This window comes from Gopherus evgoodei, chromosome 16, assembly GCF_007399415.2.
Source record: "Gopherus evgoodei ecotype Sinaloan lineage chromosome 16, rGopEvg1_v1.p, whole genome shotgun sequence".
NCBI lineage: Eukaryota > Metazoa > Chordata > Testudines > Testudinidae > Gopherus > Gopherus evgoodei.
The window spans coordinates 15715094-15736582 of record NC_044337.1 but is presented as its reverse complement, the minus strand read 5'-3'; the positions used below and the strand labels follow the sequence as shown (position 1 = coordinate 15736582).

Sequence of the window (21489 nt, the reverse complement as noted above, 5' to 3'; positions counted from 1 at the left end):
CAGTCACATGGCTGTAACCATTTTATAGAAAGTATTTTCACACATACACCCCTACCAGCACAGACATAACCAAAGGGAGCAGGAATGAGCAAACAAATGCCTGTGTAGGGCTTTTAATCTCCTCTCAGCCATAGGGCCTTGGGCACTAGCAAGCTCTGCTGTGTTGAGGGTAAGTTAGTTAAAGCTTCAGTGAAGTGTCACTAGGGTCTCCTCTAAATGCATCTAGTCAAGTATGAGTCTCTTCCCTCCAAAGGTGGCAGCCTTGAGCAATAGGCTGGTGGTTAGAACATGAGGAACCCCTATAGTAAACAATCTAGGCACCTGTTCTACACGAAATATCAAGGGTAGTTTGAGACATTGCAGCTAACCTCTAATACTGTAGACTTGCAATGAGACTGTCAGGCTACAGAGTCTTACATCATCTGCCCCATGGGGATGCATTTCTTACCAACATAAATTACAAGGCTTTTTACCCTGAGCCCCTATCAAGGAATGAAAGCAGAGTTACTTGTAAGCATGATCAGTTCTATCTTGATGGGCTCCACTAGTGTTTGCGGATCAAGATGTCCCAGCTGTCCTTCCAGCGCAGGGACCTTAGCTCAGCTGCTGAGAGGGTAGGTTCCCCATATGTCAGTGGGCTGAATGTGCGATAGACCAGGTAAATGGAAGAGAACCAGGCTACCATCAAGGCACTGAACATGTTCTTAGGGAGTTGGGATCTGAGAGAGAGAAAGAAATGAAGTTAAAGCAAAGCTACATAGTCTAATAGCAAGAGACTAGTGTAGCAATTTGGAACTTTGCACTCTGCTGTTAGACATGGAGACCTCAGGAAACAGGGTGTGTCTTTTCACCTCCAAAGAAATGAACTGCTAAACAGGGCTGCAATTTACCTTGCCTAGCCCTGTACAAGCATTAACTGAGTAATTCTCCTCTGCGAGGCAGGGCAGTGTTATTACAGATGGGACATAATGCAATGTGCCCAAAATCAGTGCTGGAGCTGGGACTAAGAACCCCATCATTTCACTACTTTTGTCCCCACTAATTAGAACAGCAGGACACCCTGTAGAGTACCCTGGGTACCTGCAGAGATGATCGGTCAGATGCTGAAGTACAACAGGAATCAGGAGAATTTGGAAAGTGAGAGCAGGCAGGTAGTGGTACAGGAAAAGTGTCTTCTCCATCATGAAAAAGGGAAGGTAATTCACAGCCCAGCCTCCCACACAGAGTCCTCCAGCTGATACCCAGAGCCTCCATGCATCTACAAGACAGAAAGGAAGGGCAACACACTGCTGAGCACTAATCAGGACTCCTGAGAGAGTCTGCTACCAAACACCCTGGAAACTAGCAACTGCAAGGACAGGCAAATTTTTGAAAGTTCTTATGTTGCACACGTGGGTATGGCTAGATAACATTTCCCTAGCCACTTTGGCCAAAGGTTATGCTGGGTAAAACTGCATAGGATCTTTAGTAGTCATGCAGAGCAGACAGGACCTATATGTATAAGGGCACCTCTAAAAAACCCAGGGCAGGTGAGCTCTGATGGATTCCAAATCTGATCCTTTAAAGCATCCAGGAAATGCACTGATACTATATTCAGTGTAATCTCCCAAAGAAAGGATGGTGCCCTGCAATAAAAATTTCTGTCAGGAGAGCGCACAGCTCGTCAAGCTAACCAGGGGAGGGTGTCTAGTTCTTTGTCATAGACAGCCTGTTCCATCAAGAGTATCTGAACTCCAGTTAGAATTCTCACAGCTCTGTGCAGCAAGGTGTCAAACTGCTCTGTACAAGGCTACTTCTGTGGCTAAGGGCTCAGACCTTCAGGGATGTCACAAATCTTTCTCCGTCGTCGAAGCAAATACCACAGGAACAGACACACATATACAAGAGTTGCAACATTAGCTGAAGCCCAGGTGAGAATGTTCCCAATCAGGTGGATCTGAGCCTGTAGGATAAGAGGTGGAAAACAGCAGTGATTTTTTACTACAGAGAGAAGCCAAAAAACTAAGTATTACATAGCTGTATAAACCCAAATCCAAAACCTCGGAATTTACCTGACAAGCTGTGGCAATCCCCTGTCCATCTGGCTATTGACAGTGGGGTGCCTGTATTATTTCATAATTCATTTTTATATATGGCATTGGAAAGAAGCTGTCAGTGGTGGACTGATGTTCTACACTGGATCAAGTGAATATTAAATTGCAATTTTCCTCAAAGTGTTAGCAGAAGAGAATTGTTTACTTAAGGAACAAAGCTGTCAAAAACTGTATTGAGTGCCTGCAGAACTCTCTAGTTTACTTTCCTAGTGCTGGGCAGCGAGTTATATCAACTGTCCTATCTGGCATTGTAAGGAACATTTCAAGAGAATGTGGGAGGGGGGAAGGAAAGCTTCTATTAAATTAAAATGTGAAAAAAATTATTTGCTTTGAAACTCACAGCACTATCTGTCAGAGACAGCCTAGAAGAGACACCAGGAGAATTCAGCCTGATCTCTTTCAAACATTCTCACCCCGTTCATATCTTCCATTTCAGACTTCACATAATCCAAATGAGCAAGCCAGATTTAATACGATACACATACTTACACCTGAGATAGGGTGGAACCAGTAAGCGATGTTTGTATCCATAGTGATCCAGTCTAGGGGGGAAGAGCTGTACTTATGTTCTGTGTCTTCATTTTTCAGTGTTAGTATCTTCCACTAGAACAAAGCAATCAGAGGACTTTCAGATTTGGAACTACACTGAAGATACCTGGCATGGTTGAACAGTCCCACACCTACAATGGCCGGACAAGTTTCTGAGCCAGATGGGGTTGTCATTACTGTATTTGATTATAATTTTTAATGAATACTGGTTCCTTATTGAATTTTTGAAGGTTAGTAAGGGACATCAAGCGCAGTGATAATACCCATTAAAAATCCATGTTAAGGCTGAGTCTTGGAGTGCCCTATTACTGAACAGTTGAGTTATAAAGCTGGAGGTACTTTAAGCACATGCCATAGATCAGCAGGCTGAGTCTTGGAGTGCCCTATTACTGAACAGTTGAGTTATAAAGCTGGAGGTACTTTAAGCACATGCCATAGATCAGCATGCTGGATAAACTAAAAACAACATTTTGCAACATACATTTTCAGAACTTCACAATCGGTCTGGTCAGCTATGGACCCTAAAATCTCTGTCTTTCACAGCAACACATGTCCTACCTTCAGAAACAGCCCATAGAAAACACTGCAGTGGCCCCTACAGCTGTTTCAACAGCTAGTTTTGTTCACATGTGTCTTTTCTGGTACGGAAGTTGAGAAAACAACTCTCCCCCTAATGACTAAGCAATGGCTGTTATCAATCCGAAGCACCCGTCACAAATATGCTGCATAGAATCCACTGCCTAGCATGCAGTGAGGAATCACATCCCACCCCTTCAGGACCAGACTTCAAAGAGAAACTGCTGAGCTTCAGTTCATCTGCAAATTTGACACCATCAGCTCAGGATTGAACAAAGACTGTGAATGGCTTGCCAATTACAGAACCAGTTTCTCCTCTCTTGGTTTTCACACCTCAACTGCTAGAACAGGGCCTCATCCTCCCTGATTGAACTGACCTCGTTATCTCTAGCTTGTTTGCTAGCATATATATACCTGCCCCTGGAAATTTCCACTACATGCATCTGAGGAAGTGGGTATTCACCCACGAAAGCTCATGCTCCAAAACGTCTGTTAGTCTATAAGGTGCCACAGGATTCTTTGCTGCTTTTACTGATCCCACCCCTGTTCCTGGTCCCTTGGCCCAGTCACCTGCAGTTCTGTGAATCTGGCCATGAAACTGAGGTTTTTGCTGATGTCAGCCTGCGTGGGTGAGTGCAGCTCCACTTCCCGCTCCTTCTGCTCTTGGCCTGAAAGTGCATCACATGGCTCAGAAACATCCAACATTCCATAAATCCGCCCTCTCCTTTGCTCAGAGGGGCCCTTCTGCAATGAAACGGGTGTGATTCCAATGTGCAAGGAAGGAGGGGGACAGTCTGCTCAAAGGGTATGTGTTCCTAAACAATCCAAGTCACGTGGGGACAAATCCCTCATCTCCATGTCCAGCCTAAGTAACTCAACCCTCCAGGCTGTGGGAGTGATGGCAGAGCTATCCTACAGCTGTTACTCCAACCTACAGGCTGGCATAGGTTCTATGGCCCTCGTACCACCTATAAATGCCTTTCTGTACTATATCTAGCCCCTTTCCCCTGAAGAGGAAACCCACACATTATAATCTATAGAACTCTACTGAGACTTACTTTTCCCGTATCTGTGTTCCTCCACATTCCACAGCATGCTCTGGTGATGCCCTTTGGACAACTTCTCCCCAATGATCTCCAGCTGCCGGTAGCCCCACTCAGGTAGAGATGCACCACTGAGCTGAAAAATAAAAATGAAGGCTTAAAGAAAAGGCACAATCCTGCCAAGTTGTTCCTGAATTTCAGACCTATTGCTAGAGCTAAACAGACTCTGCCTTAATAGGATGGCAGTGGAGTGAGTGCTCAGTAGTGGCAGAGACAAATGTGGTAAAAGAGCTTAGATCAACTAGTAAAGTGGATACTGTCTCAGACACCTGCCTTAAATGTTACCTGTCAAGAGGAATTCTTAAGCAGGCCTGTCCACTACCTGCTGTTAATGATGCAGCCTCTACTTCTGATCCTCAAATGAGCTGAGCACTTGCAACATCCAATGGAATTATGCAGTGTTCATTCTGTAACAGATCATGCCATTACAGTCCTTTCACCAGACTGATGTCAGACCAAGCTGACAAAAATACAGGGCTTTTTCACTTTAAGGAGGATTCGTTTTGGACACAAATTGTATGGACCTCGGGATGACAACAAGGGAAGAAGAGAAGCCTGATGTACATAAACCCACTTACCTTCAGCACTGCTGAGGTATTCACATGGACAAACCTTACTTCAGATAAAATGGTCTTCCACACATCTGTATCTGATTCCCGGTTTACAATTTCCTGCAAGAGAGGGATGTCTTTTGATCTTTACTTTGTCTTAGATGTTTCCCAGTAGGAGAAAAACCTCCCTGCCCCTCACCCAAGTTTTCACTCACCACTCTCCAGAGGTTCTGTGCTGGCATGGAGATGTTATAATCAATGTAACAGGAGATTTCCTGGGAGTGTGGGCTCAGAGGTGCAGCAACATCATGTCTGCAATATCCATAAAGTAAGTGTCCTGGGCTATATTCTATGTTCATTTTGCAGGGTTATTTAATAATCAAACCCCACAAAGCTACTCAGGGGGGTACAGAAATTCTGCAAGTAAAAAGCCAAACAACCTATTGGCACAAATCAAGCAGCATATGGGAGGGGGGGGTCAAAAAAAGGGAGGGGGGTCGTTATAAAGGGCCATAAAACAGCTTTGTAGGAAGCTGATTTTGCCAGCTACCATCCTTGGTAAAGCACAAACACCTCAATTGGGGCAAACAAAAGGGTAGCTGGAATAGTAACAGTTTTCAGTGGGGTTTCTGAGAACAGAACAACTGGCATTCCTATGACCCGCTTGGACCTGGAATCAGCACAAAGAGAACCAACATTCAGGGTTCAAATGCCCCGCCTCCTAATCTAGGTGATTGAAGTCCATGTGGACTCTTAAGAGACCATTTTTATAATAATGCAGCCTTACAAAACTGTCACAAACACACTGCAGCCAGGCACATGAGGTGCAATTTTCAAGTGTCTACATGACTTGGGAGCACCAAGTCAGCTGAAAACCACATGCTATGAAATTCAGTGGGATGTGCTGCTAAGTCAATTAGGCACTTCTGAAAATCCCACCCAAAGTCTACTCACCCACCCTTACCATAATGGTGTGGGGGGTGCTGATGCAAACTAAAAAGACCTGCCTGTTGGGGGGGAAAAATTACCCAGACGAGTGGGCATGTAGAAATGTGCAACGCAGTCACAACATATATTAGACTAGCTGGGACTTCAGAGGTCTCTAACACTTCTAAATACTCCATAAATGGTCTGGCATTTGCCTTTTGCAGCTGGTCTGGCAGTAGAAGAGCAATTTGTGATACTAACCAGAAATTGTTTAGTGACAGACCTGCTGTATCCAGGCCTATGGCTGAGTATACTGCAAGAGCCTAGGAGTGTCTTAGGGAGAGCACCAGCACTCCCCAGTGTCCCCCCATCCCTAGACACTTAGAGAAGCAACAACACAGAATGAGCCAGCAGGCTGGGAGAAGCACATACGTGTTGAGATAACGAGTTGTGATGCCGTGGACCAGTTGCACAATATGCCCATGTCGGACGGGACGTGGTGGGTTACTCACCACCAGCTGTTGCCTGCCAGGGTGACAAAACAAAAGAAATGTTTCAATTCCCCATCACAGCTAGTGCCAACTAGTGACTATTAGCTTGAAAAGCCTGGAGACCAGGACAAAAGGAAGGAGGAGAAACATCTGGACAATCAGATGAGAAATCTGAGCTCCTTATGGGTTACAGCTGGATGCAGAGAAAGTTATTGGACACTAAACAGAGAGGGGGACAGGCTGACTCAGGGAATCAGTAATGGGAAATAGAGCTTTTAGCCCTCTTGGTGGCTGGCCTGAATCCAGGTCAGCCAGTGGTCACCAAAATTTATTTCCATCTAACAGCTGACTGATGGCTTATATGAAATGAGTCAGTGGCTTTAGTCAGGTCTGACACATCTCCTTATCACAACGGACGCCGTCACTGGACACTCTCCAAAGAACGATGAAAGCCTGCGTGGGTCATGGAGACACAATGCCCCTCTCACTCTAGACAGGTACAATGCACACTGGCAGGGGTGGTGCACTGAAGCTTCCCCAGCTTTCCCTGTACTTAGCAGCTCTGTGGATAAAGAGAAAATTTCACTCCCCAGGGCTGTCGACCCAGCAGTTTTCTGTACAGGTCTACACTTCAGCCCCATTCCAGCACTGCAATATTGGCAAACACTCCTAGTTTGGATGCAGTTTATATCATCAAAGTATCCTTTAGTTGGTACAGCTTATATCAGTTCCCCCAGCAAAATAAGCTATACAAACAAAAGCAATGTTTTGCCAGTTAACCTGTCTACAGTAGGGCGTTGGCTGGCATAACCCCTAATTGACAAAATTTAAGAGCAGACCAGGCTTCTGACTCTCAGGATACACACACACAGGATTCTCTCTAATTTGGGTGGATTTATATCTCATTCCTAACTTCAAACACAAACAGATACTCAAGTACAGCCAGTGTCAGCCCTACTCACTGAGACCTGCACACAGATTTTAGAAGCAGTACTTTGTTTTGTTTCACATGCTAAATGGAATTCAAAGCATCTCCCATCAGTTTCATTTCTCTTTACAGTTCCCTTTGTAGCCCCAGGTCCCATGCCTCTGGCAGGAGCAGCTTTTTTTTTTGGGAGCACCTCAGTGCTGCTCCTAAGTCAGCCAGTGGGGTGATAGGGACAGCCAGCATCTCTCTACAGCTGAGTGCCCCCTTCTGCCTGTGCAAAAGAGATTTAACTGAAGCCCAGTTCTAGTCACTATCTGGTGGTAGGAGATGTTTTTCTGGAATTAAACTTACGGTGACTTTTCTATTTCTCTCTTACTCTTGCTGTATACAAATTATGTACCCTTGTATAATACTTTCCATCCCAGAAACTCAAAGCATTTGCAAATATTCATTAAATCCTTCCAGGACCCAGAAGATCCAATAACACTATCATTCCCATTCGACAGATGGGGGAATTGAGATGAAGTAGTGAAGTGACTTACCCCAGGACATGCAGTGAGTCAGTGGCAGTGTGGGGAACACAACTTGAGACAGAGTCCTGACTCCCAGACCCATGCTCAATCCACTAGGCCACAGTTACTTCTCTAAGCCTATGGAACCCAGTATTCCCAGCTGGCATCCAGTCCCTATACTAATCAGGCCTAGCCCTGCTTTGCTTTTGGGATCAGCAGAGCTCATGGTATGGCACTTAAGCATGTTTCCTGTGTACTCACATCCCAGGATCCTTAACGATCCACCAGTTATTGACATCCTTGAAGGGGTAACAAGTCACCTGCTGTTGATGGGAGCTGCCTCGGCCATTCTCATACCTATATGGGTAGGTAAGAGGACAGAACTCTGAGGAAATGGTACATCTCTGTTCCCTGTGACTGTGTGGGACAGAGAGCAGCCTCAGATTAAACTAGCAAGTCTCATTCAATGACCTAAATCAGCACTACACCACTGGCTCTGTTCTTTCAAAGACAGCTGAAGAGACACAATATAGAGAGCAAAGCGCAGGAGTCACAGCGCATCAGATGTAATGTAATATATGCGCTGAGGCCAAGGCTTCCGAGGAGCAGAGTGCACCCAGCACACACCGTGTTTTCTTGTTTTCCATTCCGAGGGGTGCCTGACAAGCCAATGCTCAGACCCTCTCTTCCATGCAGTGAACTGTGCTATAATATCCATGAAGGGATGGAGTGGGTTGGGCTATCAATGGCTTTGGCCAGTGCTTGGGTAAATGAATTAAGTGGAAAGATTAAAGCACAGGACTTGAATAGGGAAAAGACCTACTAGCTTCTCTTTTCCAGCCCTCCAGGCTAGTGGAGGATATGTCCCTGCTGTCTAGTCCCCAGAGGTAGACCCTGTCTAATCTGAAATGCCAGAAACAAAAGCACTTCCAGTGTTTCCCTTGGGACCACTATCCAACAGTGCAGGAAATCAGTGGAGGTAATTTTTCTTTACATATACCCCATAATGCACCATAAACCATCCCTCTCCTTCCTTTGTGTTTCGATGGTTCTCTCATCCCCACAGTCACTGTTTAGGGCAAGTCTACACTACAAACTTGCATTGGTGTAGTTATACCACTTCTGATGAAGACGCTCTCCTGTCGGCTTAGTAACTCCAGTTCCGTGAGAGGGAGTAGCTATGTCAATGGGAGACATAGCGCTGTCTGCATCGGAGGTTAGGTCAGTGTTACTACAACACTCAGGGGTGTGCATTTTCCACACCCTTGAGTGACAGTTATACCAAAGTAAGTGTGCAGTGTAGGCCTGGCCTTAGTCAATCTAGACTCATTTCGCTCTGATCTTAGAATCCTCTCAAGTTTGTCAGCATCAGTTTGGTATTGTGATGCCCAGTATCATATGCAGTATTCTAGCTACCTTGCCAAAGGAGCTGCATGAAAAGGGACTGTCATCTCCTTACTCTGGGAAAAAGTAACATTCTCTGTATAGGTAGCCAAAACATTACATTGGTCTACTGGCTGCAGCATCTGATGGGAAACTCATTCATTCCATTTTCTCTCCACTACCAACCAAGATTTCTTTTGTAGATTTACAGCTTTCCAGATACCATTCCCCACTCCCGTGAGCTGAATATCTGCATTTCAGATTATTTCCCCACCACATATATTAGCTTCCATTTGATCAAGTCAACGTGATTTTGTCTCCCTGCCCAGCTTTTAACTCTGTTTTTTTTTTGTCCTCTGTACTCATTTGGCATTTACAACACATCCCAGTTGGTATCCAGAAAAGTACTCTTCTTGCCAATTGAATATGATAGTAACACTGATCCCAGTTGCATCCCACTGGATGCCTTTTGCATCTCAATACAGTGCTGGTTTTCCTGATCCTTTTAACCAATTTCCAGGCCATGTAACAGTGCTCAAATTCTTATCAATTTACATTTCCAAGGACAATTAGAATCACAGAATCATAGGGTTAGAAGGGACCACAAAGGTCACTTAGTTCAGTCATGCATCCGACAAAGTGGGTATTCACCCATGAAAGCTCATACTCCAATACGTCTGTTAGTCTATAAGGTGCCACAGGACTCTTTGATGCTTTTACTTAGTCAAGTGGTTCTCAACCAGGGGTTATTCAGAGGTCCTCCGGGGGAACCTCAGCTCATCTAGATATCTGCCTAGTTTTACAACAGGCTACATAAAAACACTAGTGATGTCAGTACAAACTAAAATTTTATACAATGACTTGTTGATACTGCTCTATATACTGTACACTGACATGTAAATACAATATTTGTATTCCAATTGATTTATTTTATAATTATATGGTAAAAATGAGAAAGTCAGCAATTTTTCAGTAATAATGTGGCTGTGACACCTTTGTATTTTTATGTCTGATTTTGTAAGCAACTAGTTTTTAAGTGAGGTGAAACAAGACAAATCAGACTCCTGAAAGGGGTACAGTAGTCTGGAAAGGTTGAGAGCCACTGCTCTAGTCAAACCTACCGCCAAGATGCAGGATTTGTTGTGTCTAAACCATCCAAGACAGATGACTCCAGCCTCCTTTTTAAAACCTCCAGTGAAGGAGCTTCCCCAACCTCCCTAGGAAGTCTGTTCCATTGTCCTACTGTTCTTACAGGAATGAAGTTTTTCCTGAGATTTAATCTAAAATTTAATTTAATCACACCAGGTAACACTGAATACACTACTGAAATCTAGAGCCCTTGCATCACTACCACGTTCCTTTCATCCTCTCATTTTGGAATTGGATTGTGAAAAGCAAGCCCTTTTCTCGGTCTGATCTGTTCTTGTTAAGTCCATGGTGTTTGGTCTTCTGTTACCCTGTAGGTACTTACAAATTCTCTCTTTCATAATCTGGTCTAATATTGTAATAGAGACTGAAAGGAGATTGAATCTAAGGTAAATACTAGGATTTTCCCTTCTCCCCCAACATTTTATTTCCCCTGCAAGTCTCTGGTACCTTCCTTCTTCTCAATGACGTTGAAATTAATTGCCAGTGGTTTGGCAAGTTGATTACAAAATTCTTTTAAAGATGAATCACACATTATCCTAATGTGCCTAGTATATATTTATGTTTTTCAAGCATTTCTTCACCTTGGATTCTATCAATACCTTTATAAAGCATGTCTGCTTGCTGAGGTTTAGAAATGGAGCACACCAGACCTGAACGTCGGTATTATAACTACAAAATGCTCAATGGAAGTTTACCCCCCAACACTTCAATAGGAATATTAATAAGCTCCAAAGCCCTTCGTGGAGTAATAACAAGGTTTTGTAAGACATGCAGTAGATAACATACCCTGAAAGTTTGATGTAAAGAGAGACTATGGTGCTGCATGGACACAGCCTGCGAGATCTGAACTGTCAGCTCAAGAACAGGAGCATAGTTAGACCCACCCCTTCCCTCCCCTCTTCCCCCACTCTAGTGTTACAGAACAAAACAGATTCCTCACCTGATGGGATAAGTGTTCTTGTGAGAATGGAGCCAGCATGGCACGGGTTTGCCTAAAACATTCCGCAGGGTAATCTGGGAGCCATAGGCTACCTCAAGGGGCTGGCCCTGTGTGATCCGAGCTAGCCCACCCTAAAAAGCATAAGATAATAAACCAGAGGAAAAAAACTCAGAAGCTGTTTGACTCTGAAGAGCATCATTCACAGTTTTAACGTGTAATATAGCATGTTAGTATAAGGCTTGCTGTCCTCGTTATAGCTATAAAATTCCGATCCTGCTACACTATGCTCAGAATCAGAGGGGTAGCCCTGTTAGTCTGGATCTGTAAAAAGCATGAGTCCTGTGGCACCTTATAGACTAACAGAAGTATTGGAGCATAAGCTTTCGTGGTGAATACCCATTTCGTCAGATACCCACGAAAGTTTATGCTCCAATACTTCTGTTAGTCTGTAAGGTGGCACAGGACTCTTTGTCACTATGCTCAGAGGTAATCTGGTTACAGAATGAAGCCTGCAGAATGTCAGGGTCTCAGGGAACATCCCCAAAGCAATCCTGCACCAACAATAAACTAAGGGACTTTTCTATATGGGCTCTGTTCTAGTCTATGTAGGTCCTTACACTGCTCTCAGTACCACAGTCTGAGGATTAAGCAATGTGACTAACATCAGTCTCTACTGAATGTGTAGGCAGAGCCCTGTAAAATATTTTTTTTATAATTTTGGGGGGTTTAGAGGGGAATTTCTTGTTATTTAATTTTATCAATTCCCCCATCCACAGTGGGGCTGGTCCTGCCCCCCAGAGGTATTGGAGGATGGTTGAGTCATGCAGGGGGAGTGGGAGGCACAGGGGAAGGGTTGGGTCCTGCCTGAGGAGGTAGAGAGGCCTGGGGGAGATGGGTGTTACACAGCAAGCCTGCCCCACACTCACGCAGAAGCTCCTGTCTCTTGGGGGTGGGCCTGGCTCCTCGCTCTGGGCACTGCAAACTGACACATGGGGTAGCAGTTCCACTCATGTTTGACCCATCAATCCTGCAATCATGATGACAGGGGCCAAATCTGAGTGAGTGGTGGGGCTGCCACTAGAAGGCGAGTTTTTCATTTTATTTCATGTTGGTTTGCATTTGCTAATAAAACAGGGCTCTACGTATAGGTGACCCACTGTCTTAGGGACATGTCACTGATCTTGTAGCCCTAACTAGATAGTTTCCCTCCAGTTCTGGGTTTGGGTATTTTTAAAATCCCCTTGTGATTTCATTATTTCATTTACTTGTGAGACTTATTCCACTGACTTCAGTAGTGTTCCACTGGCATAACCAACATGAGAATTTAGCTCTAACTGTGCTCTTATGTGGAAGAGAGGGCATATTTTGTGTGGGACAGCAAACATTGCTCTTGGTACAAAGGAAAGCCCCAGGATAGAGATGGGGACAGAGCTTTCACTTACTATTAGGACTCAGCACTTCCTCACTATTTCAGCTTAAAGCCATTTTATAGCACAGTCGCAGCAAGATGAGGACAAAGGAGCTAATGGTGCTAATTTGGCCCATTTCCACAACAGAGGTTATGTGCACGACCCATTTCCAACATCTCCTTTCCTTCACTCCCACTTTCCTTACCTCCAAGCTGGCCTGGAAAGCACTGGTCATAATCTGGTCATGAGGTCCTGAGCGGTATAGCACAGTCAAGTGAACGTAGAAGAAAGACAGATACATTGCTACTGGGACGACTACCAGAGCTAGTCCCCTTGCCAGCAAATGGCACAACACAGAAACCTGGCAGAATACAAAGAACTCACTGTTACATCCTTTCAGGTAAGTCCCAGCTTTGTGCAGCTCTCCCCCACTTATAGGTAATAAGGCTAATTCAGCTCAGGATCTCAAAGCACTTTACAGTGTTATTTAATCAAGCTTCACAACATTTATGTGAAACATGGAAGGGTATTCCCATTTTAGAGATGGGGAAATGGAGGCACAGACAGATGAAGCAACTTGCCTGAGGTCATGCAGCAGAGCTGGGAAAAAGTAAGCAGATCTGTTTATTCCCCTGCTCCCCCAACCCTTTCCCAGCTATTGACGATAACCAGGTACTTGGTTATTTTTAAAAAGGAAAAAAAAATCCCTAACTTCCCTGTGGACTTACCACTGCGGACACTTTAATCCCTTCTCCTGCAAGGTCAGACTGGGGTGCACAGGATACACTGAAATTGGATAGGTTTTAACCTGCAGACCCTGTCAAACCATATTAAAGATGGGGGGCAGGAGGGCAAGCCACTTCCCGTTCAGAAATACAGTTCGGCACCAAAAAAGCTACACACGTACACTTTATCTCAAACATGACCCTGCTTTTTTCCTATAACACAGCTGGGCCATAGTTCTGCAAGCAGAGGGCTTCCAGACCATGCCAGTAGGCTTAACTGCAACACACACCTAGGATTTCTTCAAGTGTTGAATTACTAGGTGATGGTTTAGAAGGCTTTTGGCTTGCACCTCCTTCTCTGGATGCATGCTGTGAAGGTACTAATCGAGTACATTAGGCTACCTACATTTGACAAGGTCTGGTCTCCTATCAAGTGCCAGGAGTGGCCTCCAGCGATGGCCAAGAGCAGCATGTAGGTGAAAAGCCCCATGTATTTTACCCTGAGAAGACAGCACACAAGGATCAAACTGGGTTAAACATACCCAGACTAAAGACAGGATTTAATGCAAGGTGTACGTATTCAAAGTCTCTCTTGAGCAAGAAGTTCCCAAGCCCAGCGACACTGGTGCTCCAGTTCTGTATGCTGGTTGAATCAGATGCTTTGTAGCTCGGTCTCTGAAGTGGCTATTTGCTTGCTAATGACAAAGGCGGAGAGGCTTTTGATAACAAGGAAGCCTATCACAAGGTAGAGTATGGAGGGTCCCTGAATTCAGACAAACACAAAGTTGGGAGTAGGAGTTGAAATTCAGGTCTTAGTTTTTAGAAGGCCAATCTCTGATAGAGGCTTGTACCAATATATGTATTTCATTCTTTTCAGTACAACCCCCATCAGTTTGTCTGTCACTGCTTTATGTGGATTGATTTCATTGGCTCATTGATTATTTCAAGGGTATTCAGTGAAGAATAAAACCTGGAGAAGCTTGCTGCACACAGATGTGCCACAACTGGCAGCAACATCAAGAGCGAGTCTTGGAAAGCTGAGCTCTTGATAACACAGCAAAGCAAAGGCTGAGATGGTGAACACTAAAGCAATCTGGGAGTTTACTAAAACAACATGACAGGAGAAGTCAGTTCTTACCCAACTGCACAGGAGCAAGCAACTCCAGTCAGTAAAAGCCAAAACCACCAGCCTGCAGTGAAGGGGCTTAGATAAAAGGACAAAAGGAGAGAAAACACAGTAAGATATAGGCACCCAACTAGAATTCTATTATGCTAATAGTAATTTACATCAGGCCTCCTAGGACAGCCATTGTTATCCTTGGTCTAGGTGTGGATGCTGTGAACACTTCTCCTGACCTTGAAAAGTCATTCTGAGCACTGAGAGTCTGCACTGAGAGTCTGCACAGCTTCCAATATCGCAATAAAGCAATGGGCTAGGCCACAGGCTGGGCTAAGTTTAAAGGCTATTATTTTAAATGGGGCTCTGCAAGAATCAGAGAACACACACAGCCACGTGAGAAAAGACAAAGATTTCTAAGTTGACTCTGTGCCCATGAGCAATAACAAATGACTAATAGGGATATTTGTCACCCTCTTTATTTCTATGCACAGGGAAATTTTCCAGACCAGGAACTGGCAATGAGGGAGAAACAGCCAAGGGATTTTTTTTTAATTATAAGGAAGCCAAGACAACCCCACTATCATTTAAACAACACTTTAGAACCTAAGAACGGCCATACTGGGTCAGACCAAAGGTCCATCTAACCCAGTATCCTGTCTTCACAGTGGTCAATGACAAGGTGCCCCAGAGGGAATGAACAGAACAGGGAATCATCAAGTGATCCTTCTCCTGTCGCTCATTCCCAGCTTCTGGCAAACAGAGGCTAGGGACACCATCCCTGCCCATCCTGGCTAATAGCCATTGCTGGACCTATCCTCCATTAATTTATCTAGTTCTTTTTTGAACCCTATTATAGTCTTGGCCTTCACAACATCATTCTCTGGCAAAGAGTTCCACAGATTGACTGTGCGTTGTGTGAAGAAATATTTCCTTTTGTTTCAAACTTGCTGCCTATTAATTTCATTTGGTGACCCCTAGTTCTTGTGTTGTGAGGAATAAATAACACTTCCTTATTTACTTTATTTACCTTATCTCCTTACCAGTCATGATTTTATAGACCTCAATCATCTCCCCATTAGCCGTCTCTTTTCTAAGATGAAAAGTCCCAGTCTTATTAATCTCTCCTCATACGGAAGTCATTCCATAGCCCTAATCATTTTTGTTGCCCTTTTCAATATAAATTTAAACTTTCAAATTGCTTAGAAGATAAAATCCTTCCAACATCACTATGAGTGGTCAAATATCATTATGGCCATTTTACAGAGGGGATTCTGAGGCGCAGAGAAATAAGGCAAGTTGCCCAAGACACAGTTACAATTAGATAAGGATTCTTGCCTCCCTGGCTTGAATTTGGACCACTAGCCCACACCCCAAATAAGGTTTGCAGTATACCACACATAAGATTATTATAATTGGTGCCAGACAGCCTTTGATGTATTTATTTATATGGCAATTAAAAAAAAACCCAAGTGGCACAAATGTTTTATACTTAAATGATGAATGGCTTATTACAACTAACTGGAAGGTTATCCAATGCCCAGGAATGAAAACCAGTTTTACCTGCACTTCTGTAAATTGTAGAACTTCAGGTAGGATAAAATTGCAAGCAGGATAAAAAAGATTAGTACTGATTCCAAAAGCATCAGCCTGGATTGAGTGATCAGAGAGTTCTCTGTTAGAAACAGAAGGAGAAGATATATACACACCAAATTAGGCATAAATTATTGGTAGGAAAACTGTCAAGCAGTACTCATGGCAGCAACAATACCATCAAGAATAAGGACTTCTGAAGACCTGCTCAACTGAGATCCAAAGAAACATTTCCAAAGAAAGCAAAGCAAAGATCTTTTCACAGCATTATAAGCTTGATATGAGAAACAGAGCCATGCTCTGTGTTTGAGAAACCTTTCAAGCATGGGAAGTAGCAGATGGGTGAGGGGAAGAAGAAAAGATTTACTGAAAACTAAAGCTGAGGTATGGCCCTTCTGTCATGCACACCCATTCCCAGTATATTACAGAAATCTGAGGAAGAACCTGCAGAGGCAAAGAAATAAAGCTGCCCGTATGGCTGTGAGGTTCGAACCTTCCTCTTTGTTCAATAATAGAGAGGCCTAGTAGTGTCTAGTTAGGAGCAGGCTGTGCTGCAGGTCAGAACTGAAGTGCATGGGAAGAGCTGTGTGTGAGGCTCAGGACTGAATAGCAGGATATGCTGATCAGGACTGATGCACTGTCAGAGCTGTGTGGGAGAAGATACCGCAGCACCCACCTCCTTAACTCTCAGCACTGCTCTTACTAACTGCCACAGGCACTAAAAATTCAGCGTGGAAGAATTCAAAGGGGAAAGCGGATCATTCCCCCTCTGTATGGAGAGTAAGGCTGAAGGCACAATCCTTACCGAAGAGGATCAGGAGGGCAGCTCCAAATGCAGCACAATGGGAGAAGTGCAGCTCTACCAAAATCTGGTACGCTAAAGGCACACACAGGGCACCAGTTAGTGCTGGCAGCAGTCGCAAGGACCAAACGGGCACGTTCATACTGTACTCTAGAACAGAAAACAGTGGGAGGACAAGAGCATTAGAAACCTTTGCTTATTGTATCGGTGTTTGCAAGAAGAATAGGATTTGGTTTCATACAGTTCTTCTCAGACTCAAGGTATTGCCCCATGTTGTTTATAAACAAAGGGCTAAGATATCAGCAATGCAGGGCTGTAGCACCATCCTGCAATTTCTTTTACTCACAGTTAGGGGACATTAGAACCTAATTATCTGAAGTAACGTAGGCTAATAATAATAATCCTTCACATGTATACAGTGCTTTCATCTGTAGACTTCAAAGGGCTTCAGAAAATGGGCAAGTATCATTCTTCTCCTTTTTAAAGATGGGTAAAGTGAAGTATGAAGTTCAGAAAAACTGAGTATCCACAACTTGAAATGAAATCACTGGGAGCTGTGGATACTCAGCACCTCTGAAAACCAGGCAAATGGGACTTGCACAAGGTGTCACAGCAAGTCAATCTGAGAGCTGGGAGGTGTCTTGATTCTCAGTCCCATTAATCTATCCTCTGGACTATGCTGCCTTTTATAATTACTCCTTACTCCTGTGGGATCTTTAGCATCTTCTGAAACATCCACTGCAGTCATACAGAAGACTTTGATTTAACATCTCTTCTGATGAAACATCACCAAGATCAAGTAAGCAAACTAAACAAAAACAAAACCCCCTCTGCTTCTATTAGTGACTAAAAAATCATCACTCAGCTCTGAAACGCAGCTCTATTCTGTTGGAAGAATGAGACACTGTTAAAATAAGCTCTTACCAGCCCCAATTCTGTTCCACAAGAAGTTTCCATCAAAGCCTCCTAAGTAACCTGAAAAAGAACAGAAGATGTGGCTAGAGTGAGTGGCACATGGTGATAAAATTTTGAAGGTTAATTAAAAAACAAATCTCTATGGAGAGTAATCAGAGTTAGCCTCCCACTGCATCACCATGAGTGTCTCCTCAGTATTTTTATACTTAGATATGGACCATCTCTCCCAGATGCACATCTCCCTTGTAGCAGCGCTTTATTACATGAAAAAGTTACCTTAGGATAGTATGCAGGAGACAATATGAAAATAAACCACACACTGACATGAAAGGGGCAACTGCTTAGTTAATCCTCCCCATTTTATATTGTCCCTTTCCTCTCCCTGGACTTCACACTTTGGGGCCTCAATCTTTTCTAGTTGCCTACTATTCCCAATGCTCTAACCTCTCCAGGTCGTTGTACAGTTTGGTTCGGTCCTCCTGTTTGCCTGGGGGTAAGATAAAAGTGGAAATGGGTAGGGGTCATGGCAAATGGTACACGTGCAGAGTTACACCACTTTCCCTATGCCTGCACTCCAAGCCACTAGCCCAGGGGTAGGCAAACTTTTTGGCCTGAGGGCCACATCAGTGTTCTGAAACTGTATGGAGGGCTGGTGTAGTATATTAAATTGCTCCCCATAGGAATCTGCCACTTAAGGTGTACTACTTACGGCTGCCAGTCCTGGTGCTCTGAGTGGCTTGGTAAGAGGGTGGGGAGGGGCAAGGGGTTTCAGGGGGCTGTCAGGGAGCAGTTGGATAGGCGTGGGAGTCCCAGGGAGCCTGTTGGGGCAGGGGTGTGGATGAGGTCAGGGCAGTCAGGGGACAGGGAGCAGAGGGGATTGCATACAGGGTGGGGAACCGGGGGAGGGGGGTTGGGGTAGAGGATCCCAGGAGGGGGCAGTCAGGGGACAAACAGCAGGGGGGTTGGATGGGTCGGGTTCTGAAGGGGGCAGTCAGTGGGATGGGGCCAGGCTGTTTGGGGAGGAACAGCCTCCCCTACCCAGGTGTAGTGTATTAAATTGCTCCCCATAGGAATCCGCTACTTATGGTGTATTAGTTACTGCTGCTAGTACTGGTGCTCCTTAAGTAGCACATTCCTACGGAGAGCAATTTCATACACTACACAAATGAAATCAGCAAGCTCTCTCTGGAAGAAATTCTGCCCCTAACCCTTCTCCCCCACAAGGATAGAATTTGAGAACTGAAAGCATATCTGCAACCTGTCCCTCTTTCCCCAAAGCAAAGTGCAATAAATGCTTCCTAAATTAAAGTTCAATGGAGCCCTACCTCCAAAAGCTAGCAGCATATGGCCAAATGGTGGGCCACTGTCATCCACAAAAAAGATCCGCTTCATGTACAGAGACACAAACTGGCCATAGTAAACTTCATCAAAACTGAAACACCACAGAGAAAGAAAAGTGTCAAGTCTAATGGGAAACATCTCACAACATGCCCATACCTTAGTGATGGGGACATTAACTGAGTCCTCCTTTGGCAATCTCAGCAAAGGGACTGAATGGAGCATAGAGATTTGGCATCCCTTTCAGTCCTCTAGGTCAGGGTTGAGGCATGCTGGTGAGGATGCCTGCATTGCCACTGCATGCGCTGAATTCACACCAGGATGTAAGTATCCTGAGCCAGCAATCCAGAACCTTTCATCACCATTACATTCTCATTCACAAAATTTAAAGAAAAAAAATCCCATGTATTTTAAATGGGAAGTGAAGCGCTGTGCTTACACCACAGCCCGTGGGTAGGAGAGTGCCCAGAGCCGGTTTACTAATCCCATCACAGTCAGAGCCACCAGATTCATATTGATCTCTGCAGTGACCACAACAGGCTGCTTCAGGAATCCCAACATCCTGCAGAATGGTTTGGTCAAGCCTCTGAAAGCAAAGTGGGAGAAGAAAACAGCTGCAGTTACCATTCTGATCAGAAATAAGTCAATTATCTAAGGCACTGCCAGCAGTTTAGGACCACAGCATTTTCAGTATTCTCTTTTCCAGTCTGCAAGTGAAATATTTTCCATAGGCAAACTGTGTAACAATAATCCTAAAATGCTGCTCTACTCTAACAAGAGTCTACTTAAAAATGGCAGATACCATTCAAACACCTTCCACACATATAGTCATTTCCTGCCCTTATGAGTTTCATACATTTTCCCTATTTTTAACTCGCTCTGCAGGGCTAACACCACAACTCAGCTCAAGGAGGGACTTCTGGCTATTTATCCTGTTTCATACATCAGCAGCAGCATAATTGTAAAATTGCATTTAATATTAGGATGCTTTCTTGCTGATTAAGTGTGAGCCAACCTCTCAGACCCCAGGCCGACTTGGCAGCCAAAATTTGAATCAGAGACTATCAGAGTTGGAAGGGACCTGAGGAGGTATCTAGTCCAACCCCCTGCTCAAAGCAGGGCCAATCCCCAGACAGATTTTTGCCCTAGATCCTAAATGACCCCCTCAAGGATTGAACTCCCAACCCTGGGTTTAGCAGGCCAATGCTCAAAGCGCTGAGCTGTCCCTCCCCATAGTGTGGACGCTGGCGAACGGAACAGATTTGCTCTGGACACAGCACCACAATAAACTATGAACCTTACGGGGCCCTTTGTAGCGAGCCAGACACACTGATGAAGGGACTTTATTGCAGCCTAGCGAGGAAATAACCTGGTGCTTGTGCAGAACACCCCTGGGACGATGCCACAGCCCTGGAGGCCGGGAACTGCTAAGCGATGGGGGCAGCGTCTCACCTCAACACACCGAGATCCTTGCGCGTCCCTTCAGCCTGGGGCAAGGGACTAGGCCCGAGAACAGCCGTTAGCGCCGCGCCGCCGGGCCCGTCTCTCCCTAGCCTGTGTCTGGGGAGCCGAGGCCCATGTTAACGCCGCGCGGGCGGGCCGGCCCCGGGATGCTCCGAGGCTCGCGGCGACACCCCACAGGCGGGAATCTGGGTCGCGGGGCTGTTCCCGGCCGCGCGCTGCGCTGAGGAGAGGCCCCACCTCGGCTCGCGCACCCACGTCACCCGCCCCAGCGCAGCACCCCGGCTGCCGACCAATCACATCCCCGGTCGGGGCTGCCCTTCGTCAGTGGTCACGTGATCCGGAAGCTGCCGTGCGTATCTCCCTCCCAACCCTCAGACGCCGGAAAGGCCCTGTTGCCATGGCAGCAACCCCCTGGCTGCTTGGTCCTGAGGAGGGTCGTGGCCTCACGGGGATAGGAAAGCAGGAGTCGCACATGCAAATTTCAACAGCTAAGCCATGGCTGGGTGGCTCCATCGAACCCGCACTAAAGCCGACCCCTGGGAAACTGGAACGTAGTGTTGTATAAGGGAGAAACTGAGGCACAGGTGAAGGCACTTCCTGAAGTGAGCGAGCTAGTTAGAGGAAATTTTATCAGTATTTTCCCACACTGGCATGGCTCCTACTGCTGGAGGGATGCAGGCACTGGTTCCCCCTGTGGTGTTCACGTTACATCCTCCATTGATGGAGCTGTACTCTGCAGGGCTCACCACCCACTGGCAGAGCTCCCACTCTTCTGGTTAGTCTATACACGGTAACAAGCACTATATTCCTTGTTAGTAGCCTGTATAATACCTAGCACAAGGGGGGCCCTAGGTATCACAATGATATAAATAAGCTATTAGAAACAATCGGAATTGTGTGTACTGTAAGCCATTAGGAAAGGCA

At 45.2% G+C, this 21489-nt stretch overlaps 1 protein-coding gene across 8 annotated transcripts; it reads right to left on the bottom strand.

Moving 5' to 3' along the window:
- Nucleotides 1–3: 3 nt before the first annotated feature.
- POMT1 (protein O-mannosyltransferase 1) lies at nucleotides 4–20796 on the bottom strand. Of its 8 annotated transcripts, none has more exons than XM_030535097.1 (19): nucleotides 19541–19707; nucleotides 19089–19195; nucleotides 17773–17823; nucleotides 16852–16998; nucleotides 16017–16128; nucleotides 14475–14540; nucleotides 13743–13836; nucleotides 12817–12972; nucleotides 11203–11333; nucleotides 7992–8087; nucleotides 6232–6324; nucleotides 5088–5184; nucleotides 4900–4992; nucleotides 4277–4397; nucleotides 3789–3886; nucleotides 2583–2696; nucleotides 1816–1942; nucleotides 1081–1258; nucleotides 4–719 (listed from the first exon to the last, which is right to left on the bottom strand). In XM_030535097.1, exons 1-19 carry the CDS (start codon nucleotides 19660–19662, stop codon nucleotides 545–547), a joined length of 2178 nt encoding a protein of 725 aa, XP_030390957.1. In that variant the 5' UTR covers nucleotides 19663–19707; the 3' UTR covers nucleotides 4–544. The 8 variants fall into 8 exon arrangements, 7 of the variants coding, with proteins under 7 accessions (XP_030390957.1, XP_030390958.1, XP_030390959.1 ...); XM_030535098.1 differs by adding an exon at nucleotides 20554–20796 and having other exon boundaries at nucleotides 628–1258; nucleotides 19541–19687; XR_003996714.1 differs by lacking the exon at nucleotides 4–719 and adding an exon at nucleotides 20554–20796 and having other exon boundaries at nucleotides 1171–1258; nucleotides 1751–1942; nucleotides 19541–19687.
- Between the last annotated feature and the right edge of the window lie 693 nt (nucleotides 20797–21489).

Excerpts from the sequence above, each read along its gene's own strand:
- POMT1 (XM_030535098.1), bottom strand. The coding sequence starts at position 19,662 with ATGTTGGGATTCCTGAAGCAGCCTGTTGTGGTCACTGCAGAGATCAAT. Across the intron at positions 16,999-17,772 it reads GTGGAACAGAATTGGGGCTG|AGTACAGTATGAACGTGCCC; the intron begins GTAAGAGCTTAT and ends TTTCTGTTCTAG. Across the intron at positions 2,697-3,788 it reads CCAGATTCACAGAACTGCAG|TGGAAGATACTAACACTGAA; the intron begins GTGACTGGGCCA and ends GCTTTGTTCTAG.